Source organism: Anolis sagrei, chromosome 6 (genome assembly GCF_037176765.1).
Source record: "Anolis sagrei isolate rAnoSag1 chromosome 6, rAnoSag1.mat, whole genome shotgun sequence".
NCBI classification, from domain to species: Eukaryota; Metazoa; Chordata; class Lepidosauria; order Squamata; family Dactyloidae; genus Anolis; species Anolis sagrei.
In genome coordinates this window covers 43,565,845-43,582,730 of record NC_090026.1, presented here as the reverse complement: position 1 = coordinate 43,582,730, position 16,886 = coordinate 43,565,845, and the positions used below count along the sequence as shown (strand labels likewise).

Genomic DNA, 16,886 nt, shown 5'->3' with positions numbered 1-16,886 from the left:
TAAAGAGGGATGCAGATGCAGTAGGAAAAGTGGAAAACCACTTTACAGATGGATTTTTCCATAAAAGAAGCCAAGGTCTAGATCTCAGCTGTTAATAACAGAAAGGGTTATGGGGTTGGTTTTTTTGTGGGGTTTTTGGAGGTTTTTCATTTATATGGTTGCCATAAGTTGTCACAGACTTGACAGTAAATAACAACTGCATATCTGATGGAGTGGCCAATAGTCCATGAAAGGTCATGCGAGAATTAATTTGAATTTGTTAACCTTTAAAGGACCATAGGAATGTCATTTGCTCCTTAGTGGCTACTTCATCAGATGGCACCTGGCATGAATGAATACATTACCAAATACCTAACACTATAAACAGAATCTAACACCTCCCACACAGTGCTTTTCAGTCTACTACATTCACAAATTCAGTGCCGCCTATCAAATGCACTATCTCCAAGTACAGAGAAATTGGATGATACACAAATGCTACTTGGCTTAAGGTATAATGTTTTGCTGTCAACACATTGCATCTTAAAGGTGCTCATAGAAAACTAGATCTATTCAGGGAATGTTAATGTGTTTACTACTTTCATCATTTCTCATCAGCAAACTTCTACAATCATTTCTTGATAGGTGTGTAACTTACGTATATACTTGAAGATAAGCTGAATTTTCAGCCTTCTTTTGAGCTAAAAAAGCCTTCCTGGGCTTATAATGGGGTCAAGGCCAGGCAAAGGAGCCTAGAGGCAATTGCTTGCAATATTTGATATATTTCTCTCTCCTCTTATCTTCCTTAACAGTGCATTCTCTTTTCCAGTCAAAAGGGAGGGAAGAAGGGAAATGAGATATATTTCATGGCCCCCTTGTTTGTATGGCTCTTTTTCAAACCCACCATTTCCTGGCTTTTTGTGTGTGTATCTAAATGTATTAATACCAGAGGTTTAGCAAAGCCGGTAAATTATCAGCAATTATAAGATCTATCAACTAAAAGGTTGCAAATTCGAAGCCCCGGTTGGCATGAGCTGCCAACTGTCAGCCTAGCTCATTGTTTACCTAAACAATTCAAAAACAGCTTTAGCTGTGATTAGAGAAATTAAGTACCACTAAATAGCGAGGGAGGTGTTTTACGACGTCATAAAGAAAGGAGATCAGAAAATGCTGGGTGACCAAAAGGAAGGAGGAAGTCCTGACGGCTCTTCGTCATAGAGGAAAGAGCAACAGCACCCCCTGGACTTGAGCCCAACCTTCCATGGCACCTCCTTCTGTTCTGTCTGTCTCTGTATTGTCAATACAAAGTGGCATTGAATGTTTGCCATGTGTGTGTATGTGATCCACCCTGAGTCCCCTTCAAGGTGAGAAGGGCGGAATATAAATAAAGTGTTGTTGTTGTTGTTGTTCTTCTTCTTCTTCTTCTTATTATTATTATTATTATTATTATTATTATATGTGTATTTTTGTTCCCTTGGAAGTATTCACTGGCCTTTGCAAGCCCTATAGATCTATAAATATGTTTCTATATATCAGTGATTCCCAACTTTTGGGCCTCCAGGTGTTTTGGACTTCAGCTCTCACAGTTCCTAACAGCTGGTAAGCTGGCTAGGATTTCTGGAAGTTGAAGTCCAAAACATTTGGAGGCCCAAAGGTTGGGAATCCCTGCTATTTTTCCTGAAGTCTTTGCAAAGCATATATATCTATTAATTTTATAAAAGTACTATTTTCTTACCTAAAACAAGATTTTTTTTGTGCTCTCCAACATTTTGCAGAGTCCTGTAATGCAAAACAAATTTCATGACCATTTGTCATTTTCTGAATTGAGTCTTTGGAGACCTGTTTTCTTATCACAGCTGAAACATTTGCAAGCACTCATTATGTTCCAACTTCTTGGCTTGTGTTAAAATTCTGTGTTTACTTATCCAAGGACAAGACTCCACTGAATCAGTGGGGCTTACTAGTATATGTGTGTGAATGGCTGCCATTAGATAATACATGACAGAATTGGATATATGTTTTGAATGTGTTTTTGTTTGTTTTTTGGTAGCCCAAAGGAGCAGACAGGAAGCAAAAAACAGACAGGGAAAAGATTGAAAAGCAATCCCTTCAAGAGCGTGAGAAGTACCAGCCATCATATGAGAGCACAATGTTGACAGAGGTAGGGATGCTCTATCACCATCTCAGCAACTTCGCAGCCTGAAAGCTTTTCATTTTTTACTACACCAGAAACCAGTATAATAATACTATGTAACAATTAAAAATACTCTTCCTGGTTTGAAAGTGTTATTTCCTGTTTAATTGTTCTGTACTTACTTTAAAAGTAGTTGTTACACTCCAGAAACTTTGTTTTTGTGTCTGTCACAAACTGTGTAGAATTGGTTGAGACTCTATGAGATACTGTATCCAATTAACTGAAAAACTATAACAAAATGTGTTGCAGGATGACCCTCAAAAACAAAGTTTTTGCAGTTTAATATACCTTTTCCATGTTTTTATGATAGAACCAATTAGGAAATGGAGCTGGGCTTAACACAGCAGGCTTAAAGCTGTACTGCAGAAAAATTATGCCAATCAAAAGGTCGGCAGTTTGAGTCCGGGTCAGCATGAGCACCCGCTGTTAACTCCAGCTCACGTGCCCACCTAGCAGGTTGAAAGCCGAGATGCGAGTAGATAAAATAGTTACCATTTTTAGCGGAACAGTAGTAAAGGCATTCTTAAGAACATTGATGGGAGGAAAGCTCCTCGGCATGTAAGATGGAGTGACAGCACCTGCCCCCTGTGGCCGGAGTCGAGCACAGCCTCCAAGATGCCGGAAATAAGATGGAAAAAACTGCCTTTATCACTGTTTGTGTTGTTTGTCCATGTTAATTGTATAATCGGCATTGAATGTTTGCTGTATGTGTGTTCTGTAAGCCACTCTTAGTCCCCTTCAGGGTGAGAAGGGCGGGGTATAAATACTGTAAATAAATAAATACATACATACATACATTTACAACCCAGGAGCAAAAATTGTGTTACGTAGTATAATGGACAATCAATATTGCTTCTTGGAAGAAGTAGGTAATGGTGGCCCTTCAGATCCTGTTGCACTACAACTCTCAGAATCTCACATTCGGGTTGTGGGATTCTAGGATTTGCAACCTAAAAGTAGATTTTTCAAGTTCTGCTCAGTGTCTAATTTTCCATCGTCACATGACTCATATAATTTCATAGCTACAATGATAGCTTGCTTTTTTAAAAAAAAAAATGAAAGCATTCTTTGATTCTATAGTACCATGCACAAAACCCTCTTCTTTTTCTATAGAACAGGAAGTTCTATAACTAAACAAAATGCTTCAAAATTAATGGATGTGTGAGATGCAACTTCTAAAGCAGTGTTTCTCAACCTGTGGGTTGGGACCCTTGGTGGGGGGGTCATGAGGGGGTGTCAGAAGGATCTACAAAGACCACCAGAAAACGTAGTATTTTCTGGGTTGTTGTAGGTTTTTCGGGATATATGGCCATGTTCTAGAAGCATTCTCTCCTGACGTTTCGCCTGCATCTATGGCAAGCATCCTCAGAGGTTATGAGGTCTTTTCTGTTGGCCATGGGAGTTTTGTGTGGGAAGTTTGGCCCGATTCTATTCTTGGTGCGGTTCAGAATGCTCTTTGATTGTAGGTGAACTATAAATCCCAGCAACTACAACTCCCAAATACCAAGATCTATTTTCCCCAAACTCCACCAGTGTTCACATTTGGGCATATTGAGTATTCATGCCAAGTTTGGTCCAGATCCATGATTGTTTGAGTCCAGAGTGCACTCTGGATGTAGGTGAACTACAACTCTGAAACTCAAGTTCAATGCCCACCAAACCCTTCTAGTATTTTTTGTTGGCCATGGGAGTTATGTGTGCCAAGTGTGGTTCAATTCCGTCATTGGGAGAGTTCAGAAAGCACTTTGATTGTAGGTTAACCCCAGCAACTACAACTCCCAAATGACAAAATCAATCCCCCTCAACCCCACCAGTATTCAAATTTGGGCGTATCGGGTATTTGTGCCAAATTTCGTCCAGTGAATGAAAATACATCCTGCATATCAGATATTTACATTACGGTCCATAATAGTAACAACATTACAGTTATGAAGTAGCAACGAAATTAATGTTATGGTTGGGGGTCACCACAACGTGAGGAACTGAATTAAGGGGTTGTGGCATTAGCAAGGTTGAGAACCACTGGTCTAAGTTCTAACATGTTTCTTCTTTTATTTGCCCCACCACAACCACCACTATTTTCAGTGTGCCCCATGGCCAGAAACTGCCAGCAATCTCCACAGCCCACCCACAACCCCTGGCCTTGTCTCTCCACATCCTTTCAAGCTTCAGACTCCTGAAAGGTGAGCAGGTCTAAATCAAGCCTCTGTAAATAACATGCATATCTTCAATTCTTTGGAACCCTGGCAATCAGACAGAATAATCTTATTTCTCCTTGACAGGGTCTCTTCACCCAGCTATGCCTTGGACAGCTCATCAGAGAACATAGGAGAAGTATGAAAAAATATATTATGTGCTTTTAAAAAATTATAAAAACTTCTTTCTTGAAGGTCCTTACTGTTTTGGATCAAATTACACATTTATCATAGGGTTGTTGTAGGTTTTTCCGAGCTATATGGCCATGTTCTAGAGGTATTTTCTCCTGACGTTTATCATAGTTTTTCAGCTGTGTTCCCCACCCCACAAAGCTATTTGTCATACTGTGTGATTTGTCATACTGTTTTTTTTATTTGCCGCCGAAAGGCAAACATGGACTTAATTTACAAATCTGATCGCAGAGCCATATATCTCTTAGTCTCATTATGGGAGAAGAAATGGGTTAAGCGCTAATTGTAGGGAATATGCATTTGCTTGAGGATTTGGTTTAACCTTTTCCAAACATACACAAAGACAAACAAAGCATAGTATTTATTGTATTGTTGTATTTATTCAGGTTCTGTTTCTAAGCTCATTTTAGAAGCAAAATATTACCAATATTCTACTCCATAAATTAAACTTGAGTATGCAAAATCCTTGCTACCGTGCGGTTTCAACCCCTTGCGTCCATGGTGGCACAGTGGATTAAACCCTTGTTTCGGCAGGACTGTAGACAGACAGGTTGGAGGTTCGAATCCAGGGAGAGTGTGGATGAGCTCCCTCTGTCAGCTCCAGCTCCCCATGCAGGGACATGAGAGAAGCCTCCCAAAAGGATGGTAAAACATCAAAACATCTGGGCATCTCCTGGGCAACGTCCTTGCAGACGGCCAATTCTCTCACACCCGAAGCAACTGCTTCTCAAGTCACTTCTGACACACACACACACAAAATCCTTGATATTGAATAGTTTGGAAGCAAACGTTATAGGATAAGGATTAGCAGGCAACCAGCAGTATGAGTCCTACTGGGATATATATCTGAAATAATTCGTAGCAGATTTGGAGATGAATAGATGAGATCCTTGGGAGTGCAGCCTGATAGAATCACAAAAATTATGCAGGTATTGAACATTTATGTCTTCCTCACTGTACTAAAAACAGTGCTGGGGTGCCATCTGGTGACTAAGTATGGTTTCGATGTCAGACACTAAAATGGGTTGCTGTGAGTTTTCCGAGCTGTATGGCCATGTTCCAGAAGCATTCTCCCTGATGTTTTGCCCACATCTATGGCAGGTATCCTCAGAAATTGTAAGATCTGTTGGAAACTAGTCAAGTGGGGTTTATATATCTGTGGGATGTCCAGGGTGGGAGAAAAAACTCTTGTCTGCTTGAGGCAAATGTGAATATTGCAGTTGATGACCTTGATTAGCATTGATTAGGCTTGCAACTTCAAAGCTTGGCTGCTTCCTGCCTGGGGAAAATCCTTTGTTGGACGTGTTAGCCAGCCCTGATTGTTTTCAGCAATTCCAGCCATTAAGGCCTTTTAACTAATATGTTAAAAAAGACATAAAACACTAAAGTTTAAAAGGACATAAAACACTAAAGCGTCTGACAATAAAATCTTCTGGGAACTTCAAACAAAAGCTCCTAAATATTTTACAAAGGCCCCTAATTCTGGCTTCCATCAGGCAGCACAACGGCTCTTTTCAGGTCAGAGATGGAGGGAAGAAATCAGCTCAGAGGAAAAGAAGAAGGTAGTAATGCCTATAGATTTAAGAAGATGCATCATGTGATGGCCTCCGTGGAACTTTGCTTCAACATCAGATAGAAATGGAGAGAAGACACAGAAAAGACTGTGTCTAATGAGGTCGTGAGAGAATATCTCCCAAAAAACACCTATCTAGATTCCTAGGCAGGTGTTCTCTCCAGGAATCTCTAGGTCCTCCGGCATGAGTCTATGATCCACTTTTGGCAGAAGCTGGTTATAGAGTCACACTGGAGAATCTAGAAATTCCTAGAGAGGGCATTTTATAATTACTATAGAATCATAGAATCATTGTGTTGGAAGAGAACTTGAGGGCCATCCAGTCCAATCCTCTGCCAAGAAGCAGGAAAATCGCATTCAAAGCACCCCTGACAGATGGCCATTCAGTTTATTCAGTGCTTAGGCCATAGGTCTTTCACATATAGGACAAACAAATACATATATAAAAACCAGATTATTGAATACAATGCAAAATAAAATGCAAAAAAAAAAAAAAACTACTGCGTAAACTAAGATCTTCTGAGGAGGCCCTAGTCTCGGTCCTGCCACCATCATAGGCACGTTTGTCAGGACAAGAGACAGGGCCTTCTCAGTGATTGCCCCCCAGTTATGGAACTCCCTTCCTGGCAATATTAGATCAGCCCCCTCCCTCCTGTCCTTCAGAAGGATGGTGAAGGCCTGTGGGACCAAGCCTTTGGGGCAGTGCAATGGGGCAAAATGGTGTCTTGAGATGGTTTTTAAGCAACTTTTAATGTGAATATAAGTGATTTTAATGTTTGCATATATGTATGGCTTTATGTCCCGGCATTGAATGTTGTGCTTCGCCCTGAGTCCTCTGTGGGGTGAGAAGGGCATAATATAATTTTTTTAAATAAATAAACTTAAACACAAAATTAAAATACTATATAAATAATTAAAAAGGCATTTTTATTAAATCCATGTATAATTAAATCTGCACAAGTCAAATTCGCAAATGTTGAGGGCTGATTGTATACAATCATTGTACTCCTGGAACTGGGCTCTATATTTAGGTGATGGTGTTGGTTGGTTCTGAGTCCTGTGTGGATTGTAGCTGATGCTCATTTTCCATTTGTCTGTTGCTTTCAGATCCTGAGCCCAAATGCCTCCATCATGGAAACTCAACAGTGGTTGCACAAAAACAGGTTCTCCAATTATTGCAGGGTTTTCACTAGCTATACAGGTGAGGCTGCTCCCCTTTCATGGCAGAGCTGATAATAAACTCATCTGAAGACACAACACTTTCTTGTGTTACTTCATTATCTCTAGTTAATGCATTTTCTAGCCTTTTAGATGAAACACATGGGTATGTATGGCTGTGGAGGACAATTAACCTTTATTTACATAGTTTAGGGAAATCTAGTCTTGTGTTATGTGTACCTCTTCAAAGACATAGCTGTCTTAGTCTGATATCAGTATATAAAAGGATCTTGTACCAGCCTTGAGACTAACGTGTTTGTCTCTGTCAGTCTTGTTGACATGTTTATCTTCTAAGAAAATTATATATATAGTAGAGCTTCTTCTGCCAGTAGGCATTTGGGAAAAGATAAGGATTGGGTGGAGCGGGCTGTGAGTTTTAAAGGCCTTTTTAAGTGTATTTATTGTATTTTAATGGGAGCCCCCGGTGGCGCAGTGGGTTAAACCACTGGGCTGCTAAGCTTGTTAATTGAAAGGTCACAGGTTCAAATCTAGGAAGCACCGTGAGCTTCCACTGTCAGCCCCAGCTTCTGCCAACCTAGCCGAAAACATGCAAATGTGAGTAGACCAATAGCTACCGCTCCGACAGGAAGGTAATGGCTCTCAATGCAGTCATGCTGGCCACATGACCTTGGAGGTGTCTATGGACAATGCTGGCTCTTCAGCTTTAAAATGGAGATGAGCACCACCCTCAGAGTTGGACATGACTGGACATAATGTCAGGGGAAAACCTTTACCTTTATCTATTGTTGGGCTTGGCCTCATGTAAGCCGCCCCGAGTCCCCTTGGGGAGATGGTGGCGGGATATAAATAAAGTATTATTATTATTATTAATTGTTATTATTATTGTATTTTAATCTGTTTTTACCACACTATTACTGTTTAAATGGGTTTTTTTTAAACTTTGGTATTGTGCTTTTTAAAACTTGACTAAGCATGGGATTGTTAGCCGCCTTGAGTCCCCATGGTGAGAAAGACGGTTTATAAATACAGTTACTCAAATAATAATTGAAGTTACACTTTGCTTTCATTCTGTCCCAAAAAATAATGTGAATTTTACAGGTTGCAGTTAAATTCCAAACAGGAACCATTTTGCTAATCATTTTGTTCTTCTCTCATAGGAGCTGACTTGCTCAAGCTTTCTCGCACTGATCTGGTACAAATCTGTGGAACAGCAGATGGAATCCGACTCTGTAATGCCCTAAAGGCCAGGTAAGGAATTAGAAAGAAAAGGAGGCTGCTTATGGATTATTTCTGGAAGCCTCTATTAAAAATACTATTAAGGGGGGAGAGGGGCAAAGCTAAGGGAAAGAACTGAATTAAGCAAAAAATTAATCCTGTTCTTGTTTAAAGACTCTCAAATCAGCTTATAGAGGGTACCACACGTAAAAGAGGACAGGGCTTCTCTATATTTCAAAGCTGCACAGAAGGAGACATTTCCAGAGATGTAATACAAATTACATTTGCTGTAATGTTTTCTCCCACCCAGCTGTTACAGATGAACTTGTCCACTCTCACATTTGCACGTCCTAATTTTACAGTTAGTATACATTGTTGTTGTTTTGGGGAGCATTGAAGTCATATCTGATTTGTGCCAGGCCTATTACAGGGTTTTCCTGGCACATGTTATTCCGTGGGAGGGTTACCAATGGGAGGGTTGCCACTGTCTTTCATCCGAGAGCAAAAGATGGTGAGTTGGCTGAGATCATCTACTGGGTTTCCATGATCAAGTTGGGATTCAAACCCTGGTCTAACAGAGTCCTACCACTCATAGGATGGGCTGCTGCTCTGCACTTTTGACATAGAATCCATTCGATGCAGTTCAGGATAGGTCGGGTGATGCAGGGCACGGAGCAACAGGTTTTCCACGCCCCCTGCCAGAACCCCATGGGTTCACCATGATATGTGGCGAATCAATGGGTCTTTGTGATGAGGTTCCCAGTCCTTCTCTTGAACCACTACACCATGATGGCTCTTGACACACACATACCTGGGAAATGAGCCCCATGAGTTCAAGATGGTGAGCATTTCAGTAGTTGGGTTGCTAGATCAGAACTATCTCAGGCTCTAAGATTTCAGCAGGAAACCCAAATGTTACAGGAGGCAAACCCTGTCATTAAATATAGTATGATACCTGAAGCATCCATCAGGTTTGCACAGACTATGACATTGAATAAAAATGTAATGTTTGTTTGTGGGATTAACAGAACTCAAAAACCACTGGACAAATTGACACCAAATTTGGATACAAGACACCTAATAACCCAATGTATGTCCTTCACTCAAAAAATTGATTTTGTCATTTGGAAGTTGTAATTGCTGGGATTTATAGTTCACCTACAATCAAAGGGCATTCTGAACCCTATGGACAATAGAATTGGACCAAATTTGGCACACAGTTCTCCCATAACCAACAGAAAATACTGGAAGGGTTTGGTGGGCAGTGTCCTTTGGTTTTTGAGTTGTAGTTCACCTACATCCAGAGATCACTGTGGACTCAAACAACTATAGATCTGGACCAAACTCTACATGAATACTCAATATCCCCAAATGTGCACACTGGTAGAGTTTGGGGAAAATAGAATCATGACACTTGGGAGTTGTAGTTGCTGGGATTTATAGTTCACCTACAATCACAGAGCATTCTGAAACCCACCAATGATAGAATTGGGCCAAACCTCCTGCACAGAACCCCCATGTGGGCCACAGCAACACATGGCAGAAGACGGTTAGTATACAATAAAAAGGTAGTGTCTAACCAATGTAGAAGACAGAAGGACACATATGTTTCAGTGTTAACTCCCAGATCTTCCTCTCTCCACTTGACATAGAGTCAACTGGAGAGAGTCCATGCCTCTTTACAGGCATATGGTGTACAATAGAGACAACCATACCAGGCATACGCTTTGGAGACCATCTTTCTCCTAGGATCCTTTCTCCTAGTTGTAATTCTCTCAAGACAGGCATCAAAATAATTTCAGGTGAAAACATGAGGGTTTTTTCCCAGACATAAAATCATCTGTCTTTTCAATGTCCTCAAAGGTCAACTATTTTCTGCATTACATTTCTTGGATGTTTCTACTTCTCTTTATTCTTTGATTGGTCGGTCTGGCTGAAGAGACATTGTTCTGTTAGGCTGCAGTCTTAAATACTCTTATTTCATTTCATATCACATTACAGTGGTTGCAGATCTTGAAAAATCACTTATGCTCTTCCATACTTTCAAATTACAGTTGTTAGACCCGATTCTAGATCACACACGATCACATTCCTACTGTGATCATGTATATTGTATGACATGCCAGTGTTGAGTGCCATAAAAGGATCCGCCTCTATATTCTTAGAAAGGGTCCATGGTTTTCACCCAACTGGCAAAGAGGTCCATAGAATAAAAAAGGTTATGAATCCTTGTTATAAAGCAGGGGTCCTCAAACTTTTTAAGCAGAGGGCCAGGTCACAATCCCTCAAACTGTTGGAGGGCCGGATTATAATTTGGGAAAAACATGAATGAATTCCTATGCACACTGGACATATCTTATTTGTAGTGCAAAAAAACCCACTTAAAACAATACAATAATTAAAATGAAGAACAATTTTAACAAATAAGAAATTATTAGTATTTCAATGGGAAGTGTGGGCCTGCTTTTGGCTGATGAGATAGGATTGTTGTTGTTGTTGTTGTTGTTGTGTGCTTTCAAGTCATTTCAGGCTTAGGTTGACCCTGAGCGAGAGCTGGGTAAATGACTTTGGAGGGTTGTATTCAGCCCTCGGGCCTTAGTTTGAGGACCCCTGTTATAAAGGAACAACTGAGGACAAAGTTGTGAATCCCTGTTTGGCCATGGAAGGGACTTCAGACAAGTCCAACACTCTCAGCCCCAGGAAAACTGTAATAAGGTCATCTAAGGGTTGCTATACTTTAGAAGGATTTGAAGGCACACAACAATCCTCAATGAAACCAACTAGGATTTACTTTACATTAAAACTACAAAGGGAGGCAGTCAGGATCGAGCTCAACAACCCCAAACCAGCCACACTGTCTAAGGTTCTCCCTCTTTTCACAGGTGTGTGCGCCCTCGACTCACCCTTTATGTGTCCAAGGAACTGGAAACAAGTGGGAACAATGGGTCCCCCAACCCAGAGTCGGGTAAGTTAATGTTACTCAAAGTGTACCATTGTGCCTTGGTCCAGTGGCTGATGAGAGTTGCTCCTTTCATTCCAACTGCCATTTGACTTCCAATGGCACCCCACAGCCATTCCATTTTCCTTCTGTGTCCTGTCTTATTTGTGCGAACAAGTGTGATGTGTGACTTGAGTATTATACTAGAACTGAGACCAGAATCCCTCCTTTGTCATGGAAATCACCTTGGACAAGTCAAACTCTTCTAGCCTTAGAAGAAGTCTGCTGTTGACAGATCTTACCAAGAAGACCACATGATAGGGTCATCTTAGGGTTGTCATACGCTAGCAATGACTTCAAGGCACAAAACAACAATCTAACTTATTTATGTTGTATCCTGATGATGTGTAAGCCACCTTGGAACTATTTTAGCTGAAGGGCAGGCTATAAATATAGTACAACCTCTGTATCTGTGGGATTGGTTTCTGCGGTTTTATTCTACAGCCAACAAAATATGTCCTAAGCATTTTCTAGGTCTTCCAGTGCAACACTGTAGTATTCTTGGGTCAGAGGTGCTTTATTTCAATAGAGTTTGCTATTCACAGTTTTGCATATCCACGTGAAGTCTGGGAACGTGTCTTCTGCAGGGGGTCATACAGTACATTCCTAACATTACTCCATTAAAGTTAACGTCAGAGGAATTATGATAGACCTCCTCCTACCTTCATCTATCCACAATTATTAGGAGACAGCAAAACTGTTTTTCATAGGTAGTGGTGGCCATGGTGATTTTTTGTTTCTTATTCAAGAAGCTGTTTTAGTGATAAACACTGTCATTTCCTTCTGGAAATGTTTGCTCTTTATGAGGAGTTTCACAAAGTTTTGCTTTTAACAAAAAACTTTACTTTTTAGCATTTTATCTTTAATGTTACACACTGCAGTGTTCCTTTTAAGAGTGGCTTGGAAAATATGTGGCCCTACAGATGGTGTTGGACTGGAAATCCCAAATGGCCTCAACCAATAACAATAAGGGATTGTGAGTGTTGCAGAGCAACAATTCATGCTACCATAGAAGTTGGCCATTTTTGGTTTTTTTAATGAAAACAAAACTTCAAGCAGAAGTTGATCACAGGGTCATACTATAGGTTCTAGACCAGTGGTTCTCAACCTGGGGCCCCCAGATGTTTTTGCCCTACAACTCCCAGAAATCCCAACCAGTTTACCAGCTGTTAGAATTTCTGGGAGTTGAAGGCCCAAAACATCTGGGGACCCCAAGTTGAGAAACACTGTTCTAGACATTTCTAGAAAGGTAAAGACTTCTCAGATTTTTTAAAAAAGTGTTTTTTGGTTCACTTTCTTGGGAGTCTTGTACCCCTGACGCCAGTGAATATGGAGGGCTGACTGTATATATTAAAGGTAAACGTAAAGGTAGTCCCCTGACATTAAGTCCAGTCATGTCTGACTCTGGGGTGTGGTGCTCATCTCCATTTCTAAGCCGAAGAGCCAGTGTTGTCCGTAGACACCTCCAAGGTCATGTGGCTGGCATGACTGCATGGAGCGCCGTTACCTTCCCGCTGGAGTGGTACCTATTGATCTACTCACATTTGCATGTTTTCGAACTGCTAGGTTGGCAGAAGCTAGGGCTGACAGCGGAAGCTCACGCCACTCCCCGGAATCGAACCTGCAACCTTTCGATCAACAAGCTCAGCAGCTCAGTGCTTTAACCCACTGTGCAACCAGGGGCTCCGTATATATTAAGCTGAATATATTGTATATAATAATGTATATATATTGTATATATTGTATGTATTATAGGACTGTATATATTAAGCTGAAATATTTTTAACCCACATAAAATTGTATTTGTATTAGTTTGCGAGTTTACTATTTTCCCTTCCTTTTCATTTATCAAAAGTCATGTATCAGGAGTTGTATTTGGAAGAACTGACTGCCACCGAACTTACCAATAAACTGGCTGAACTACTCAGCTTCCCAGTCAGCCAAATCCATCAGGTTTCCAGACAGGGGCCTACAGGAATTCACATCCTTGTCAGTGATCAGGTAAGACACTCATACATAAAAGATGAACACACTGCGATCTTCTTCAGATGATGACTGAAACCAGACCATGGAGAAGTTCCTTTTTGTGCTGTAACTTCCACCATCCCTGAGTCAATCCACATTCAGGTAATGCAGGAGGGGAGCAAACAAAGGTCTGCATGTTATCCCACCTCCTAACACTGCAACCTCAGCATTTTGGTTTTGAAGTATGAAGTCAAGCAAGCATTTCCTCATTACACCAAGGATAGAGGGGGAGCTGACTGGTACACTAAGGTCAATGCATGCATGCATGCATGCGCATATGGATTTGCTTTGCAGATTTCTAAGCTTTGAATGGATACATACTAAACAATTTTAACAGCTCTATACTACTTAAACTGCCATGGCTGCTGTAGTGAATCTTACCTAGTAGGCCTGAAAGGATGCCTGGATAATGGATGGCAGACCACCATTTTGGGAGTGCATGCCAGGAAGGCAGCCATCTTGAGTGAGGATAGATAGAAGAGGGGAGGAGTTTGGAGTCTCCTAGGATTGGCTAGAGCAGTTGGGAGGAGCCAAGTCTTTGGAGGGAAAAAGATTTCAGCTTCAGTGGGAGTTGAGAATGGGGAACTGGTGTGTGAAGGTTTTTTGAAACTGGGTTTTCAGGGAGAAAGTGTCTGTGTCAGACAGTGCTGTGAGGTGACAGGAAAAGGTCAGACAGCAACCTGATTGCTTGTGGGAGTTAGCGCAAGAGATTGGCTCTCTAGGTTGGGTTAGTTAGCAGGAAGAACTCTAGGGTAAAGTTTGTTAATAACCCAGGGGACTGCCTAGGATAGGTTAGTCAGAAATCATTACTATTTCTCTGAAGTAGAGTGAGGGTTTTTGTTACCAACAGGCAGATCTGTTTGGTTAGCTTTGTCTGTAACCAAGTGAAGAGAGCTATTCAAGCAGCAATCAAGCTGAAGTACTTTTGTAACAAGTCACGCTTTTTGTACCTCTCAAAAGTAGTTAGTTGTCTGTTTTTATAAATAAATCTTGTTCTATTTAACTTCCAAAAGATCTCTACTGCGCATCATTCTATCATCAAGCCTATGTGATAGTTCCAGCATTTTTAACATATTGTTACTACAGAAAAGCCTCTCGACAGTTATTTTGGAAGCCAGGGGAAAAAGCAGTGTTGGCAGTGTTGGTGGGAAAAGTTTACCTCAAATACTCTTTAAAAATCCTAAGGCAACTTAGGTTGGTGGCAGCTTTAATTCAAAAAGGGAGATTATAGAAAAGCAGTATTGTCTTCGCTATAACACACATACATCATCATCTCGCTACTATATTGGAAGCGCAGGGGTGGGATTTTTGAAGAAAAGATCTTTGGGGAAGATCCATTCCTGCCCCAGATATAATACTAATAAGCTTCCAGCCTTGGCATGATATTACAGTGGTGTTCAGCTGTGAGATATATATGATACATACTTCATTAAAGTTGCCTACAGGATCCTGGGATTTGTAGCATGATGAAACTTTATTCCCCTGAACTGCAGTTCCAAAAGAAAATTCTAATTATCTCATGAAACTACAAATCCATAGGATGAACCCATAGCAATTATAGTGGTTTCATTGTGCAATCTGGACAATGACACAATGGCTATTATTTCCTGACCCTAAATTAAATCTGACTCTTCAAATGTGAAGAGAATTTATTTAATACAAGCTAAGGAGCATTCAGTGTTTCGTTTCTAAGAAATGAATACTACGTTCCACTAGCCATCTCTCTGTATGAGCATCTGTTATACTCAAGAGTGCCACTATATTTTATGCCTGCCCACAATCTCTTTTGCTGCATCACTGCAATGTTGCCATCTGTCATGGAGATGTCTGGATATATGGATATGTGTGTATGTGTATGTATTGAAATTTGGCAATTCCCAATTGGTTTTAAAAAGGCATGGATCTGCCCAGTATCTAACATTGTATTGCTCTCCTCTGGGTTGTTACAGATGGTCAGAAATCTCCCAGATGAATCATGCTTTGTAGCAGCTGCAATAAAAGGTAAGTAAGCCTGTAAAATAACAAAGACTTGTTGTACAATAAAAACCAACACACTGTGGCATTTGTAATGGTGTATATGTGGATGGAAAGGGGTAATATATAATGCCCTTTACATGCATAATCAGTATCTTGGCAGGATTGGGAATTCAGTGATCCCCATTGACCCCATTGCATTGAACAAGAGACCCAACTGCTATAATCAACCGAGTTTATCTGTAATGGATAGGCGCAACATTTTGTTCTCTGTCACAGGCTGGTGTTGGGTAAAATTACTAGCCCCTCGGCCCACACAATGGATGTAATGAAAATCCATACATTCATTTGTATGAGTGATGAATACTTGGAAAGTGATTTATGTTGTCTTTTGTTGTGTGGTCTTACTACAGTGCAGAACACGGAAGCCTACCACTTAGTTCTGAAATAGACCTGGATCTAACAGAAGATATGCTGCCAGCCTGAAAAGAAGGAACAGAATGGTAGAGGAGTAGGTGCAATAATAACAACGAAAAACTCACAAGATCACTGTATCCCGAAGAACTCAGGATCTCCCACAGCTAAACTCTACTCGGATCCTGAACTAAAGGAGCAAACTGTTTTATTTTATTTAGATCAAGAGACACTGAAACTGCAAATAGAACATCCTGTTCAGCTTTCTATCCTGCCTTTGAATTCTTTAAGTGGATGAGCTCATTTTTGCAAAACTCTCACTAATGGGTAGAGGAAGCAACAGAGATGTCATGGTTACACATAAGGAAGTAAGCACCCAGGTCAGAGATACTGTGACAGGACTACAAAGAGTAAAATTATATGCTTTTGTGTGTGCATATGCACTTTTAAAATCCCACCATGTGTTTTACTCGTATTGAACTGTTTTTTTCTCAGTACGTTGAGTCCTGATGGCTACTGGCTAAGAGTCCTTCTACAAAAAGGTCTTTGCAAAATCCCCACCACATAATGGTGGTGGAACGATGTACTTTTTTAACAAATGACTATGTGAAATGCATTCATACATACGAATCAACAATGGGAAGGTACCAAACCCTTTGTGCTCAGTATCCTCTGCTTATAGTGCATCCAAAAACCAAATTGGACGCATTTCTAGGCTGAAAGCTTAAGGGACTATTGGTGTGAGAGTCTAAATGACTAATTTGAGATATCATTAATTTATATAGTGCAATCAGTGTATGCGTGTTATACTGCTTCACAAGGAAACACTATCACCTTTCCTTTACGAACAATAAATTTGAAGCTAAGGAAAGAGCCTATACTGATGCCTCAGTACAGATATTTACACAATAATGCCCACACTGCAAGTGGGCTACTCTCATTTTGCGG

The 16,886-nt window shown here is 40.6% G+C and overlaps 1 protein-coding gene across 1 annotated transcript in view; it reads left to right on the top strand.

The window, feature by feature from the left end:
* The window catches only part of LOC132778290 (transcription factor CP2-like protein 1), a 49,934-nt gene extending 33,584 nt beyond the window's left edge, over nt 1-16,350 (top strand). Inside the window, exons 7-15 of the mRNA XM_060781086.2 lie at nt 2,030-2,140; nt 4,259-4,356; nt 4,456-4,507; nt 7,241-7,334; nt 8,470-8,560; nt 11,410-11,492; nt 13,381-13,526; nt 15,500-15,551; nt 15,938-16,350. Of these exons, the coding sequence (XP_060637069.1) occupies nt 2,030-2,140; nt 4,259-4,356; nt 4,456-4,507; nt 7,241-7,334; nt 8,470-8,560; nt 11,410-11,492; nt 13,381-13,526; nt 15,500-15,551; nt 15,938-15,975 (765 nt within the window). The 3' untranslated portion in view covers nt 15,976-16,350. The remainder of the gene's footprint in view (nt 1-2,029; nt 2,141-4,258; nt 4,357-4,455; nt 4,508-7,240; nt 7,335-8,469; nt 8,561-11,409; nt 11,493-13,380; nt 13,527-15,499; nt 15,552-15,937) is intronic.
* The last annotated feature ends 536 nt before the right edge of the window (nt 16,351-16,886 follow it).